At 37.1% G+C, this 16,358-nt stretch overlaps 1 protein-coding gene across 2 annotated transcripts in view; it reads left to right on the top strand.

Annotated features, from left to right (window-relative positions):
* Positions 1 to 16,358, top strand: part of dpysl2b (dihydropyrimidinase like 2b) — a 34,469-nt gene continuing 18,111 nt past the window's right edge. Inside the window, exons 1-6 of one of the 2 annotated variants that reach the window (XM_052117583.1) lie at positions 1 to 254; positions 13,186 to 13,274; positions 13,404 to 13,588; positions 13,922 to 14,086; positions 14,244 to 14,305; positions 16,197 to 16,277. In XM_052117583.1, the coding sequence (XP_051973543.1) occupies positions 3 to 254; positions 13,186 to 13,274; positions 13,404 to 13,588; positions 13,922 to 14,086; positions 14,244 to 14,305; positions 16,197 to 16,277 (834 nt within the window). In that variant the 5' untranslated portion in view covers positions 1 to 2. Of the gene's footprint in view, positions 255 to 2,679; positions 2,967 to 13,185; positions 13,275 to 13,403; positions 13,589 to 13,921; positions 14,087 to 14,243; positions 14,306 to 16,196; positions 16,278 to 16,358 lie in introns of those variants that run through there. The other variant, XM_052117584.1, reaches the window with a different exon arrangement.

Raw genomic sequence — 16,358 nt, 5'->3', positions numbered from 1 at the left:
AAATGTCTGCAACCGGAGATGTACCTGCCTTCTTCCAGAACATGGGGAGCTCCAGTCCCAACCATCCTCGCCAGAAATTCTGTGGCATGTTCTGCCCGGTGGAGGGTTCGGCAGATAACAAGACGCTGGACTTTAACTCGCTGTCCTCAGGTAAAGGTCGAGTGATAGAGAGGCAGAAGGACATCTCCAAACCACGAAAGGTGGAGATCAGAAGAAGTGCTGGTAAGGAGATTCTCCAGAACCTAAACGACGAGGTAAGTGATCCTGTGATAGTGCACTGTCATGATTTGTTTTTCATGAACGTATAGAGTATTGTAATGTACCTTGATCTAAAAGCTTGTTGATTAAATAATAATAAAAAAAAGGCTTCTAATCATACGTATAGAAACTATGAATACAGAAATATAGGATGCATAATCATACAACCAACCTAGTGGTCAAGTGGTCAGAAAGTGCTTTCCTGCTATGAAATATCAGTAAAAGGAACCGCAAAGTATTACCTTTTGATAGCATTCCATCATCACCAATGTATACCTATTATACTGTAAATTTATTTTCAGGCTTCTTGCAAATTAATACAATCATGTCAGAAACTATCTACCATTTTTGTGAACTCTTGTTCAGGTCAGGGATGCAAAAATGAACTTCAGTGGTCATTATACCTTGCCAAGTTCTGTACATTTAAAATTAAGTTAAAAAATGTAGACCTGCCGATTGTGTTTACTGATCTACTTAAAATGTAAAAACTCTACTAAATGAAGCCTGCGGATAAACCTGTACTTCATTTTTCACCCACTAGTTCTTGTTCCTTTGAGCCTAATAATCTAAGAGATTGAATGTGTGGGCCTTGGTCTCTGCCATGCCGTATCCATAGCTACAGATGATTGAAGTACACCCCAATAGGGCTTTAAGAGCCGTAATTCTTAAACTGTAAAAAAGCCCATGAGAGTCTGCCTATTTTTCCTTTTTATATTAAGAATTACCCTTATCATTCCCACAAACTGTCATAGAAAAGGCACATTTTATGCAAGTCTTTTTTTCTAATTCTCTGTACAATTTATTTAAAAGTTGTTATTCAGGGTAGATGCTCCTAGCTTGCATGCATGGCAACACGATACAAGGGTCTAGAAAACTGCTGTCACCCACCCTGCAGCAGGAAGTGGTTCTGTGTTTGGTAAGTGTGATTTAAGGCCATTGCTATGCCTTTTTCCTCCCTGATGGTCTATAATGACTGCAGAGATCAATAGTATGTTTAAGTCTGCTGCATTGAGACCACATGAAGCCAGGAGACGTAAATTGAGCTATAGCCTTTGCATTTATGTATATACAAGTGTTTTAAGCAAAAGATTGCATTAAGTGATTATTGGGTTTATTTTGCCCTTCTGTTTTACATGATATTAGGCAGTTAATCCACAATGTTTTGCTTGTTGCAGGCAGTTGTGGGTGTAAAACCAATATTCAACAATTCCAAGGTCCACACACATACTCTCACATTTGCACTGAAAAAAAGGGAAAGCAGCTCTATTGAAAATATTACTTGAAATGAACTTTATACATTTATGTTTCAGTTAAGAACAATTAAATTGTGTAATGTTATAGTGATATTCAACACAGACATCAAAGAGGGAAATGATCACATTGCTAAATGTTCAAATTGATTCAAGTTGAGTGTTACAGTGTTCACTCAACGTGATTTTTACTGCTTGTACTACTTGATTTAAATGAGCTAATGCAACTTAATTCTTTCGCATTTGGTCTTATCTTAATTTCAGTATGTACAATCCATCTACTGTATGTTTACTTCATCCAGTTTTGTTGGGACTGTGTGAATTATATTTGTTGCATCAAAGTATTGCTGAAACCGGGCAGAGGATTTCCAGTTCCCAGCATGATTTGCATGGGACTTGATTGGGAGAATAAAATGAAACAAAATGAAACAAGCTGGAGACTTGTTAGTTATTAATGTGCTATTGTGTTGGAATTTAGAAGAGTTTCTGTCATGTTTAATTTTTTTGGAGGTTATCATTGTGGAAAACAGTGGAGCAAATGGTTAGGTCCAGGTTGGGTATTTTTCTTCATAAAAATCAGTGTGTATTGCTTTTCTCATGTAGAAAATACTGAAGGATTGTTAGAATAAGAACTGATTGGACATCTGTGAACTCTTAGCAGCAACACAATTGTTACACACAATACAAAAAATAAATAAAGAAATATATATATATATATATGCTACACAAAGTATTTGAGTAGAGCCAACATTATTATTAATTGCATATCAAACTCATTGTCATTGTTCATCAACTGACGTCCGACATGTAATTAAGTCAAACCAATTATTTTTTTCAGTGTATTGGTTATCTTGGTGCTCATTGTGAGTAAAATTGTGTGCACAGAATTTTTTTTTTTTTTGGGTTTTGGATTTTATTGCAGGGTTTAAATGCAGTTTAGATTTGCATGACTAAAATATTCAGTATAATTCATTTTATAATTCATTTAAATATTCACTTGTATTCAAGTTTATTTATTATTGTTATCAATTTGTTTTATATCAGCTTCGTGATCTTGTGACATATAATCATTGTCTGAAACATGCCCTCTCTGGACTCGGGATCAGGACTCTGGGAGGAGCTGCATGCTGTCCAGGGCGGGGTTGTGCGCATGCGCGCTGCTCTTCGCTATGAAAATCTCGTTTCGTCTCATACAGTCTGAGTGGACTTGGTGCATCAGTGGAGAAAGGGAGAGGAGATATTGGGCACAGGTCCTTTGTCCTTCATTCCTAGCGCTTTTACCTGCTCAATTGGCATCTCGATTTCTTTAGGACTTCAGACTTGTCCTGAAACAAGCCATTTCCCCTCCCAAAGCAGATCTTTGCATCCATTATTGCAGTGATAACGGTTTATCAAAGGGAATAGAGCATAACGAAGATGTCTGGCTATCAGGGCAAGAAGAATATTCCACGCATAACCGTGAGTTATGGAATATCTTCTTTAATGATTTCCTGAGCATGAAGAGTGTTAAGAGAGATTTAAAACCTTGGATGTTTTGACAATCTATGTATTTGACATTGCACTGCTCCTACACCCTGAAACCCTTTTTGCAACAGTTGCGAAACCACCGCGAAACGCGTAGATTAGGCTATAAAGAATTGATCAGGTGTTCGAAGCCCGTCTGTGCATCTGACTTGATGTCTTCAGCTGAATTCAGTTGTCAAACTATAAAATTCGTCCAGTACTGCAGCACAGGATTGTGTTCTAGTAGCCTACTGTTAGGGGCCGTTCATACCGAAATCGTCCTCGACCGTTACGCCTTGTCTTTCTGTTGTTTTTCGCGTCTCGCGAAGGAGTGGCGCCTTTTTAAGACACCGTGTCAAATTTAAAAGCACTCCAACTGTTAAAAACGCGCTTCGAGACACCTGCGTACGCGTTTGCCTTTTCTTGCCCTGTTTATTTATTCATTCAGATTTAGCGCCATGACGTGTTCGATGTGAACGGTCCCTTATGAGATTCACACCCCATCTACATGTCAAGCGAAGCGACAAAACTAACCGCTCCGTTATCATAAATGAAGTTTTCGTCATGCTACATGTGGACAACATAGTAATAGGTTGCGTTATTTAGAGATTATACTGAGCCTAGATTTGTCGCTCGCTTGCAGTGTAGGCTATAGGGCTACATGAGGTGTTACTTTTCAGAGTTACAATGTATAGCGAATGTCTCGTGCCAAAAGTTTGCATAAAAAAGACCATTTAAGAAACACCAAATTCTCAGTTTGTTAGTATATGATGCTGGCAAAACGCACCGGAATGGCTCTGGACATAATGCTGTGTCGACACGGCGACGCTCTTTGTTTAAACTGTCCGGCTCAAGAACTGCTAGTGCTATGCGATGGATTTCCGCCCAGGCGCAGTAACGCAGGACAGTTATACTTTAAAATAATTGGTGGTCTGAAATCGGGCCCAGGGCGCATCGATGGGCTGGTTTCAGGAAAGTCGCTCAGAAACCGTTAGGAACTGTGACTAAATGACGGAGCGGTGCAGGATAATGGAAAATAAGATCAGCAAACGGTGTGAAAATGAACTAATTTCCTTCCACACCCCACTACACCTTGGAAATGTATAGTGGAAATGGTAGAGGAAGTGAACCTGTGTGGTTCTGCATTACATTAATCCATATCTATAAACAATGGCAACATTCAGCAGTACATGGAGTTACAATAGTATAGATATTGCCATGCGTCCCCACTCCTTTGATTATAACTTATCTTTGTGACATCACAATCTTCCTAATTACGTAAAGCTTTGGTACTATTTGTATAATAATGCATGCTGCTGATAGCACAGTTAAATGGAGCTCTTACTTGTCTTGGCTGGTGGTGGGTGTGCCATTGTTTCTTTTCAAAGGGAGCACTTTCACTCCAGCTTAGGCAAGGAGCTGTGGGGGAGCGCTTTAGGACAGGGGTTCTCAAATTTTTTGATAATAGATTATCTAAGCTATATGCTGAATAAGATGTAGGTGGGTTGTGGTTTCCATCCAGCATGTTACGGAAACCACATCCAGCAACTCTTACTGATCTAAGAGGCTGGAGACAGGCCAGTCCAAGACTTCATCCTCAGCACATGCAGAACTGCATACCAGAAAAAAAAAAAGATTCAGAATGCAGCTAACAAGTCGTAAAATATTCAGAGAGGAAACAAGGTATAAGAAGGGAAAATATTCAAGAAGAATGACATATTGGAAGTCAAACCTCTCAGCATAGACAGAAGTTATTGGAGTAAGCCAAAGATATCTGTGCCACACTCCTATTACAGTGGCTATTGCATATATGCCACATCAAAGACAATCGAAAAGGAATTCACACTTGAAAACAGATCTGTCGATTGACATCAAATTTCTTCTGAGTGCCGTGATCTCTTGGTTGATATTTTTACTAGTTGCATCCATTCTCACTGTTACTCACAGCTTGGCTTCTTCTGTCATCACTCCCTGTTCTCTCTGTAATGTAGTGGAATTCATGTGCAGTGGACTGTACACAGTAGACCTGCAAAGACCCAAAGCTTCAGAACAATTCAGTGACTTATTTTGGTAAGAGTTGCAGAGAAGGCAAATATTTAAGAGCAAGTGAAATGGCTGAGCAACTGTTCGCACATATATCCTATACAGATATGGTTTGACACCACCATTATAGGTTTATTAGATTTGTTGATACTGTATTTCCCGTGGTTTGAATACACACATATTTTACACACTCAAGCATATGGCCGCTTGACTGGTCTGATGTCGGTTTGCTGGAATGGTTTATGGGGTGGGATTGGTTGGACCAGCTGCATTGGTCAGCTGCGCAGACAGGCGGCGGAGAGTGACACCTTCTTGGGCCTCATTAATGATGTATGTTAGCTTCACCACATGCCTATACATTTTTAGTCATAGTCATGAGGTCAGATTTCAGTTAACTGTTTTTATTTTCATAAATTCATTGAATACATTATTGATTTTACTTTATTGCAGATATCTTTATATAGATATTGCATTAATCTCTTACTGATATTGTTGTGTAGCCACTTTTTCATCACTTTTAGAATGCCGATAATAGTTCTTTTGCATTCTTGATTTAATTTTTAGATTTTATTTGCATTAGACCTACTGTTAAAGGATTCAAATGAATAAATACATATAAAAAAGCAATAATCCATGATAGGATGTAGGTTACAGTGATTTTACCACAGGTAAAGTGTTAAGCAAAACCTGGCAGAAAGGTGAAATCCCTTACTTGCATTAAAATCACTGGAAAGCATGGGACAATTCAAAAGTTATTTTTGTGGTAATCAATATTATGCTACAAATGCTGTTAATTGAGGGGCTTATTGTTTTTAAAAATCTTCTGAAGCAATATAGTTAATTATCCTAACATTTAGGCTTTTGTAAAGTTGTGCATTAATATAGAATTTGCAGTTACAGGTGTGCATTTATAACCTGGCTCACCCAATCACAATTTAGATTCGGAACAATCAGATTCATTATTAAAGGAATATTCCAGGTTCAATACAAGTTAAGCTCAATTAACAGCATTTGTAGCATAATATTGATTTCCACAAAAATGAGTTATAGTGAGGCAATTACAGTACAATGGAAGGGAATGGGGCCAATCCGTAAACATTAAAATACTCTTAAAAGTATAGCCACAATGTGTAAACATGAATTGTGTGATTTTACTGTGATAAAATCACTTACAAACCTTTTCTGTGTAAAGTTATATCCAATTTTACAACTTTGTAACCATGACGACGTAACACTGTAAACCCTTAATCCCTACTTCTTCACATATTTGCCTTTAACCCCCAAACATTGGCCCCATTTACTTCCATTGTAAGTACCTTACTGTAACCCAGATTTTTGATGTTGTTAAAGAATTAAAGGGAAAAATAATTTTTTGTGATAATCAACATTGTCATATGCTTTCAATTAAGCTTAACTTGTATTGAACCAGAGGCTATTTAGCAGAGACGGGCCACTTGAATTTAAATAAATGGGATAAATTGGAACACCCAACCTTAGCCAATGGTCAACGGATGTAGAAAGAAAGTCCCACCTTACAGGTAAATGAGCCAATCACCTTTTAGATACAGTCATCTCCTGTCAATCAACTCGAGAATGCGCATTAACTATTCAAGCCGGGAAAATAGCAATTTTGTGTGTGTGTGTAATCCGAAGTAAAGAAGAACAATTTATGATACCAGTGTTGTCTGATTTTATTGCTGATTTGAAATATATTATTTGATTGTAATCTTGACAGACCGTTTTGTAGATTTTTGTCTTTCTCCATTCAAGTAGATAGGAGCTGTACTGGCATGACTGTCATGATGTGAGCGTTCCAAAGATGGCTGACAGTGGACTGAATTGCTAAAAACCCAGAATAAAAAATATTATTTTGTTTTTTTATTTTTAGTGCAGATAGTTGCTATGGTGTAGAATGCCATGATTTACCATGGCAACCACAGCAGCTCCAGTGCAACCCAGTTAGCCATCTCAGAATGCTATACTGACCCGCTGTTGTGTCTCATTTTCACCCCCAAACAGTGCTCAAACTCAGCTTTGATTCATAACAAACACTCTGCCAGGAATGTGTTTGATTCTTCCTATTCATAACGACTTAGCAATGAGCTATTTTTGCCCCTTAAAGGAGAGAACTCTAGATAGTGGTCTAAGTTGCTAGTATTCAGGCTAATAACATGCATTCACACTAGGGCCAAAAACACTCGGAAACACACTTTCAGTTTTCTTTTAAGAGGATTATATGGGGATTAAGCTGCAGTCTGAACTCTAGATTCTGGCTCAACAAAATCTGTTTGAGGGATGGAATTGCAAGAAGTTTTAATCTAGAGACTGGAAGCCAGTTAGCTTGGATCAGTATGTCAACAAGGCTCTTTTTTCCCCCGAGATAATTCCTTGAGTGTGGATGAATATAGGATGACTCAGTTAGCATCACTATATTGGTCTTTCCTGCTACAAGCCACAAATGTGAGTCTCATTATGGCTGATATGTTTATACCAGTGTAATTATTGTTAACAAAATCTCATGATGCGAATTACGGGGGTCTGGGAATTACCACTTGAATGCAACAGGAGACACTCTGGAAGCTTATTTGCACATTATTGTGGGGTCTCATTTGAAATCAAGTGATTAATTAAATATGTTGTTTAACACAGTTATTTTTTTAATGCTGTTTTTATGCATGTATTAAATTTGACAAAAATTGTTAATTCTTTTGTTGAGATTTTCTAAAAAGCACCCCCCACGTTTTACTCTCTTGCTTACTCAAACAAAGCTATTTTATAAGTCACTCCCCTAGCCCAAAAGTCAATGTGTATTTCGCACCCTGCGAAAACTAAAAAGGTAACACTAACAGAAATAAAAAATCTAATTAAACATACAGTAACTGTAAATTTTTAAGCTACAATTTTTTTTTATCATAAATAAGCTAAACTTAACTGAAATACAATTAATTACCATTAATGTAACTAAATTAGTTTTTCATATATTAAAAAAATGTTTACCTTTACAACCCACCTTTAACAGTGTTAAAGGAATATTCCGGGTTCAATAAAATTTAAGCTCCGTCAACGGCATTTGTGGCATAATGTTGATTACCACAAAAAATTATTTAGTCTCCGTCCGTCTTTTTCATAAAAAAAAAGAAGCAAAAATTGAAGTTACAGAGATTCACTTACAATGGAAGTGAATGGAGCAAATATTTGAAGGGTTTATAAGACAGAAATGTGAAGCTTATATTTCCATAAAAGCACTTACAATAATTCTTCTGTTAAAACACTTGTATTATTTGAGCTTTAAAGTTGTTTAAATCATAATTTTTTACAGTCATTTTAGGGTTTGTTGATATTACATCATCATGCCAACGAAGTTGTAAAATTGGCAATAACATTACACAGAAATTGTTAGTAACAAGGACTAAACAAGGATTTTATCACATAAAATCATGTTAACACATATTGTTTGTCTTGTGGCTATACTTTGAAATAGTGAGTATTTTAACGGTTACTGATTGACCCCATATACTTCTTTTGTAAGTGCCTTGAATATTCTATTTTATTCATGAGCCAAGCTGATGAGGTCTATACCGTGTCCGAATTTTCAAATCATTGCTACGCACCAGTGTTCATGAGACAGTATATAACTTTAATTTAGAGTACTTCTTTAGTGCACAGCAGAAAATTTTTGATTCACATCATAAATGTATTTAACATCACTGAATCAACCGGAATACAGTAGGTTACACGAACAAAACTAAACATAGAAATACTGGTAACAATTGCAGATTATCAGTTTTTACAGTGTAGGTTAAAAATGACTTACTGTAGACAGCATGTAACAGGCATGTTTGACAAGCCTGTCTTGCTGATTTGGAGAAAAGTGCCAAACCCCAAATCAGTTATAAATGACGGATGACTTGATGTTCTAACATACATCATCATTAATGGCAAGCAGTGGTCAAACTGTGGTTCCAAGCAATAAACCTGCCGAGCATTAGACTTCCTGTGAGCGTCTGTTCCCATTATGTTCTCATGCGCTAAGTATCCAGCACTGTGATTCTCTGGAAAAGTTCCAACATAAACAAAAATCCAGGCACGGAGTGCATATTTTTTCCCCCTCCAAACTTCCTCTAATTAAAATTTTGACCTGTTTGATGATGTCATAATGCTTTAGCCTAGCATTGGTTGGTGTGTCTGTGACTCTCAGGAATATATATCCTAGTGTATGGCTGAAACCACTTCATGTAGTATGTTAATCTTTTTCAAACTTCCTCAAATTAAGACCTGTTTAATGATGTCATAATACTTGGTGGAATTGGTGGCTGAGGTTGGTCAAGTGATACACAGAGGCTGAGTAAACAGATAAGAGTGATTGTCGGTTATGTAATGAAAGTTATAAAGCAGCTGTTCGATGTGGCTGACCGCCAAAACCACTTGCACTTGCCCAGAAGCCCCTCAGCTAAGGACCACCATTTGGTCTTCAGTCAAACCATATCTGTGTTGTTTTGTCTTCATGTTTTTCACTTTTATGTAGTCTTGCGATGTATAGTAGAAGATGTCAGGTCACTGGAGTATTTTCTTTTATTGGTAAATTAATCAGGACAGGGTTTGTGAAGCCACCCAGTGCCTCATGTTGCTGGGTTGCCAACAAGCACGCAAAGAGGCAGAAACTGAGACAGAGCCGCCTTTGTCCCATTATGATGCAGAGGCCTCATGACTAGAATTGTTTCTCCGCTCCTCTTTCAGATCAATTAAATTTCTGCTGAGGCCTTGCATGTAAAAAGAATCCTGGGTTGCTGTGTCCATACCTGGGGTATCTAGCCAACTGTGTTACCCTTTATACAAAGATCTGTAGGGAAAGATAGACGTTCTACAGTCTAATTTCACCCTATTCATTCATTGCATGGAAAATTGTTGCAGATGAGTCACAACTGAGTATCCTGTTAAACCCTGAACACTTATACACTTAGTCCTAATCAGGGTTGTCGTTGGGAAGGGGAAAACTGGGAACATTGTCCTAGGCCTTGGGATGAGGGGGCCATGATCCTGCAGAGTTGAGTTCCAATCCTTATCAAGCATACATGAGCAAGCTATGCAATGTCTTCAGGATCACTTGAGAATTACAGACAGGTGCGTAAGAGCAGGGGCGGACCTAACACTACAGGATGGTGGCCTTCCAGGTCTGGATTTACTGTAAATATTCCTGGTCTACCCACTGGGCCGGAGGGAGAGGGGGCCGACCCATCAAAATGTTGTCTCTAATCATACTGTACACCAAGATCAGCAGTCTTTGAGATTTGGAAGCAGGATATTTCCCATTCAGCTATGATAACGGTAGCATATGCTAAAATCAACGATTGTACAAAGTATAGGGTGAATTCAAGTAAATTGGGTGCCTTTTGAGATTGAGCCCGTTTACATGCACATCAATATGCTGCTAAAAATAAAAAATCAGTTTGTTTAAAGAAATATGACAACATAATGAAACCAAGTTGAAATGTTATTTAAAATCATTGGATTTTCTCTGCTTTGTCATCAAAATGAAAACAATCATACTCACAACACTTCGATAAGCTGGTAAGAATGCAGTAAAGTTGTTAACATGAAAGTACGCTAAATCTGGGTAATTGAAAAAAAATCTACCTGTGTCAATGAGTATGTTTACATGCACGTTCTTACACCAATTATGCGAAATAAGCCGACAATCTGTGTGGTCATTAAACCGCTTTCCTTTATCAGTCATAAATGGCTTAAGAATAAACCGATTGACACTGGTAGATTTTTGCCCACTACCCCGATTTCGTGTTGCATGTAAACATCTTCACTGGCATTCTTACTGGCTTGTCCAGTGTATGCAAGTCTTGTGCGCATGTCTTTTAATGGTTTGACATCAAAAACAGAGAATGACTTGATTATTTCAATTCTCATGTAAATGTGTTTTTCTTGCTTTGTCAGTTTTTTTAAATAAGCTTATTTCTATCAGGAAGACTTGTTAAATGTTAAGATGACATTTATTTGATGGATATTAAACAGAAAGGTAATGCCTCTCTTTGGTGTAGGCCTCATCTGGCGGTCCGGAGAAGTTGTACTCGGAACAGTCATATCCTGCCGTAGATAGGAGGCAGGATTGAACTAGTGGTGGTGGGGTGGGGTGGTCGAGGTTGCCGTGTTAGCACACCGAAACAGCAATGTGATAGATTGTGAGCAGACTAATAAAGCAATGGCTTACATGTGATTGGCTGGGAGTTACCCCGCTAATGGTGCGATGATGTGCAGATGCTAGTCTTCCCGCTAGAACTACGCTGTGCTTACATTTATGGGAGTAATCAGCAAGTGCAAGTAAACTGACTCGTTCCTTTTTTTGCTTAAACCGTTTATGACTGTACCACGATAACATAAAAAATCGTTGAAGGTGCTTACATCATCTTTCACATCTGTCTGCTTACTAAGCATAATCAGTGTAGATCATGGCTGTAAACGTGCTCAGTGAGATTTGTGTATTAAATATTTGAGATGTAATTTGTCAAAATTTGTTCACGTCATTTGTCTGAATGATGTGAATTCACCCTATTTTTGATTGACTACAGACAGATATCAATATTAACTGAGGAATAAATACCTTTGGAACAGCATATGGAGAAAATAGACAATACTCCTCTGAAAGTTGTTTTTAACCTAAAAATGTGATCCATAAAAATAAACTGGTTTGATTCAAGTCAAAAATAATATTGAACATATCTGAATCATCATTAGGTTACACCAACAAAACAGATTTAAAGTATTAGATCAGATAAAAACTAGTGTTGTCAGTCGATTAAAAGTTTTTATCAAAATTAATCACATAATGTTTTGTAATCACAATTAATCGCTGTAATTTGATACTATATTTCCTATACAAATACATTTATTTTCATCTTAGGAAAGTAAACAAAACAACATGTATAATACAGTGCTTTTATAACATTCAGTATAAAGATAGAAATGCACTAAAATAGCACCAACATTAAAAGTGGTAGTTTGACTAATTGAAAGAACTAGTCTCCTCATAGGTTGCATTTTAATTGGAATGGGCATTACATCTCTTAAACTCTTATCGTCCACAATATTAATCTGCCAGTAGACTGTGACTATCCACTTCCCTACAGCAATCGTGAAGCTGCGTTCATGATTCACATCAAGCCCACTTTGAACTCCACATAAAAAGCACTTGCAGAATTTTAGTGATAGTTAAGACTTGACGTGCATCTGTGAAACAAAGTGCCTTACTTAGGCTGAAAAACTCTTTATTTCTATCACAAGACCCATCTGGGCTTGTTTTGTACATCAAATAGTGTTAAGAGTTCCTTTCTTCATCATTTTATCACTGACAGGGAAGAACTGTTGTTTGTGTGTTGTGAAGTGTGTGTCAGTGTAATGACTCCGGGTGGACACATTACAAAGGTTTTTTGAAAACCTGATTTATTCATTATTTATTCTGGCAGCTCTAGTAAAAATAGATCCTCTAGGTAACAATTGCAGGTCACCACTTTGTACAGTGTATATGAACACATTAGCCTTCAAAATATTACACTCATGAATGAAGGACCAATTTAAACTCAAATTGTTGATTGAAGCAGTATCTTTTGGAACACATTATATCACGCTTTAGCTGAGCACATTGTAGAGCATGCATTGACAGATAAATGATCCAAGGTAAATGTTTGTTTATAATTGTGAAGGCCAGAGAATTCACTGATGCTCCTTATTAAGAATGTGGCTGATGATATACTGGTTCGTAAAAACTCATAAGCTTGTTTTTTTTGTTCCAGTTTAATTTGTAAATGTGTTACTTTTCAGTACCATTCTCCTATACTGGAAAATGAGACTGAAACCACATATTCAAGATTAGGGGGAACCAAATGTAATCAACAAAAAACGATATCTGTTGACCTCTAATCTGAATGGTGGTTGCAGCCCTGCATACAAATGTTTTTTTTTTGCATACTATTCTTGATTGTATGTGTAATTACACCTTCTTACACCATCATCACCTTGGAACAGTTTAAAGTGCTGTGTAAATGTGTATAGACATCGTCTGCAGCATGCATACTTCAATATGATGTGAACATGATGCTAACACTGTCTTTATCTCTCTCTGCAGAGTGACCGCCTTCTGATTAAAGGGGCTAAGATTGTGAACGATGATCAGTCGTTCTGTGCCGACATCTATATGGAGGATGGCTTGATCAAGTAGGTTTAAGAGATGACAGGATTTGATTACATAACACACATTTATTTAAAATCTATTTCAGGGGTATTCAGTTAAAGTTCCAAGAGATCCTCTCACATCTCACTCTGGTCTTCCTTTGTGCTTTACAGACAAATTGGAGAAAATCTGATAGTACCTGGTGGTGTGAAAACCATTGATGCTCATGGGCGCATGGTGATGCCAGGTGGCATTGATGTGCATACACGCTTCCAGATGCCCGACAGGGGCATGACTGCAGCTGATGACTTCTACCAAGGCACTCGTGCCGCCCTGGCTGGCGGAACCACCATGATCAGTATGTGTGTACTTGAGACTTGAGGGTGGGCTCTTTTGACTTGGGCCAGTAAGCAACCACCTAGCAACCACTATTTTCAATAAAAAACATATGGTAGTTTGTTTTTATAGGTTTTCAGTTGTTCCAAACCAATATGACTTTCCTTCTTTCGTGGAACACAATAGGAGATTTTAGGCAGAATGTTTGCCTCGGTCCCAATTCACTTTCTTTGTATGGAAGTCATACAGGTTTAGAACAATATGAGGGAGAGTAATTATCATTTTTTGAGGAACTACACCTTAAATGTGTAGAAGCTTCTCAATATCTACCTAACCACTTTGTTTATGTAAACAGTTGACCACGTGGTGCCTGAACCCGGGATGGGTCTGATCTCTGCGTTCAATCAGTGGCGTGAATGGGCAGACAGCAAAGCATGCTGTGATTACTCCCTTCACGTGGACATCACCGAATGGCATAAGGGCATCCAGGAGGAGATGGAGGCACTCGTCAAAGACCATGGTAAACCACCTATGTGAACATCTTTATTGGCTGTACAAACCGACCAGAATTAGAGTTTACTCCATCGGTCAGGAATTTTGCTGCTGTGCTGTTTCTCCTAATGTCTCATAGACTCCCTCATTTCTCATGTAATTTCATACCCCATCTTTGTCTGCAGGAATTAACTCTTTCCTTGTCTACCTGGCTTACAAAGATGTCTTTCAGCTCACTGATTCCCAGGTATGAATTCCTCCCTGACCTACTTCAGGTTACATACCTAATGTTGAGTAGTACCCACCGCTTGTCTCGTACGTCTTTTGCAATGTATATTGAACACGCTTGACATAAAAAATAAAAAACAACTTGCTTATGACCTTTATTTTGGACATAGTAATACATAGTGCAATAGTACAATGGTATTCTCTGAAGTTCTGTTGTATTACCATCTATACTAGGGTCTTTTATAAGGGCTCAGAGGAAAACTGCCACCAAAAGGAGAAGGATGTAGCTGTAGGAAGAGCTCCAAAAAGGGGCAAGAGCTCCAAACCACCAGCAAAGATATGCTGAGCCCCTAACTGAACCCTTTACCTTACCTTAACCGTGAGTGGAAGTGATACCACCTTTTGAGTAACCCTGCCCCCTTCTGGAGTAACCCCACCCTCTTTTGGAGATTCTGCCCCATTTAGAGATCTCTGGCCTGCAGCTATACCTACGTAAATTGAAAGTGACAAAAATGCAAATGACATTAAAAAAGTAATGCCAAAAAATGCTTTTGTAATTAATTTAGTTTATAAAAATGTATTAGTAACATATGTTATATTTCCTAAAATGTTATTCTTGCCATAATACATACTATGGCTGATCTAATTTAATTGGTAACAGCAAATAAAAAAAGAGAGATCTTTTTTCTACAGATAATAAAAAATTGGAGAAAAAAATATTGCATGTATATATATTAGGGCTGTCAATTGATTAATTAATTACATGGTTTTCCGATTAATTAATTGCATATACAAATATTTGCTGAGAAAGACCCTCATATAACAATAATTTAATATATAATGATTATACATATCTATATTGATGTATAATTATACATAGTTATCTTTAAATATTTAAAAATGATATATATAAAAAATAAAAAATATTTAGATAATTAAAATGCATTACATTCTTGTGGCAGAAGAGTTAATCATTGATAAGACCATTCAAAAAGCGGCTTTAGAATACAATGTTTACTACTATATTATTGATCATAAGTCAATCATTGGCATACAGTTCACAATAATCATTTCACAAATGAATTTGCCAATCAGTTTGATATTCATTATGAGGGCTTGTCTAAGGACCTGCCAATTTACACCTGCTTCAGACATGCTTGTGTTGTGTCTCAGGTCTCATAAACATAGAATGTTTAGGTCACTGTGTCAAGTTAAATATAGTTTAATTCTCAATCTTAAACACATCTTGAGATCCCTAAGTTCGCATTTGTGCTCCTTCAAGTGTTTTGAACGCAAGAACGTATCTCATGTTTGTGTTGTTCTGCCTACTGAAGTGTTCTTCACTGTATAAACTGTGTGTTGCTCATACAGCTGAAACTTCACTTACTGCCCTCTGGAGTAAACAGGTGGTACTACAAGCTTGCATTTCTGAGGAATCTTCCTTATTATGGTCCGGGGGCATGCAATTAATTACGTAAAATGTTTTAATGCATTATTTTTTGTACAATTAATCGCACTGAATCGACAGCCCTAATATATATATATATATATATATATATATATATATATATATATATATATATATATATATATTTGTATTTATTTATTTATTTTTTATTATTTTTTTCATTTTATTTTTTGTGGGGAAATATAGAAGCACCAAGACACATATAAAATTTTTTAATTCTTTTTGTGTTGTTTGTGTCTTTTTTTTTTTCTCCTTTTTTTTGACCTTGTGGTCCGGTTTTACATAAAAGTATGAAACACAGTGTTTTCTACAAAAAGAGTATTATCATAAACGAATGATGCTTGGAATTTGCCGCTGATTAAGTTTAAGAATACGTACACAATTTTTGGCATTCCTTGCTAAATTCTCAAGTGTGTGTTAACGTGTTTGTGTTTCTGTGCAGATCTATGAAGTGTTAAGTGTCATTCGGGATCTTGGGGCCATTGCTCAGGTTCATGCTGAGAATGGAGATATCATAGCCGAGGTGAGATATTCAGAGGTTACATAGTTCGTCACTGAGCTCCAAATACTCACAGTCAATATCAACAATAAACTGTTTGGAGAT

The sequence above is a fragment of the Xyrauchen texanus genome, chromosome 44 (assembly GCF_025860055.1).
Source record: "Xyrauchen texanus isolate HMW12.3.18 chromosome 44, RBS_HiC_50CHRs, whole genome shotgun sequence".
Taxonomy (NCBI): domain Eukaryota; kingdom Metazoa; phylum Chordata; class Actinopteri; order Cypriniformes; family Catostomidae; genus Xyrauchen; species Xyrauchen texanus.
The sequence above is the reverse complement of the archived record's forward strand: the minus strand, read 5'-3'. Positions and strand labels throughout refer to the sequence as shown.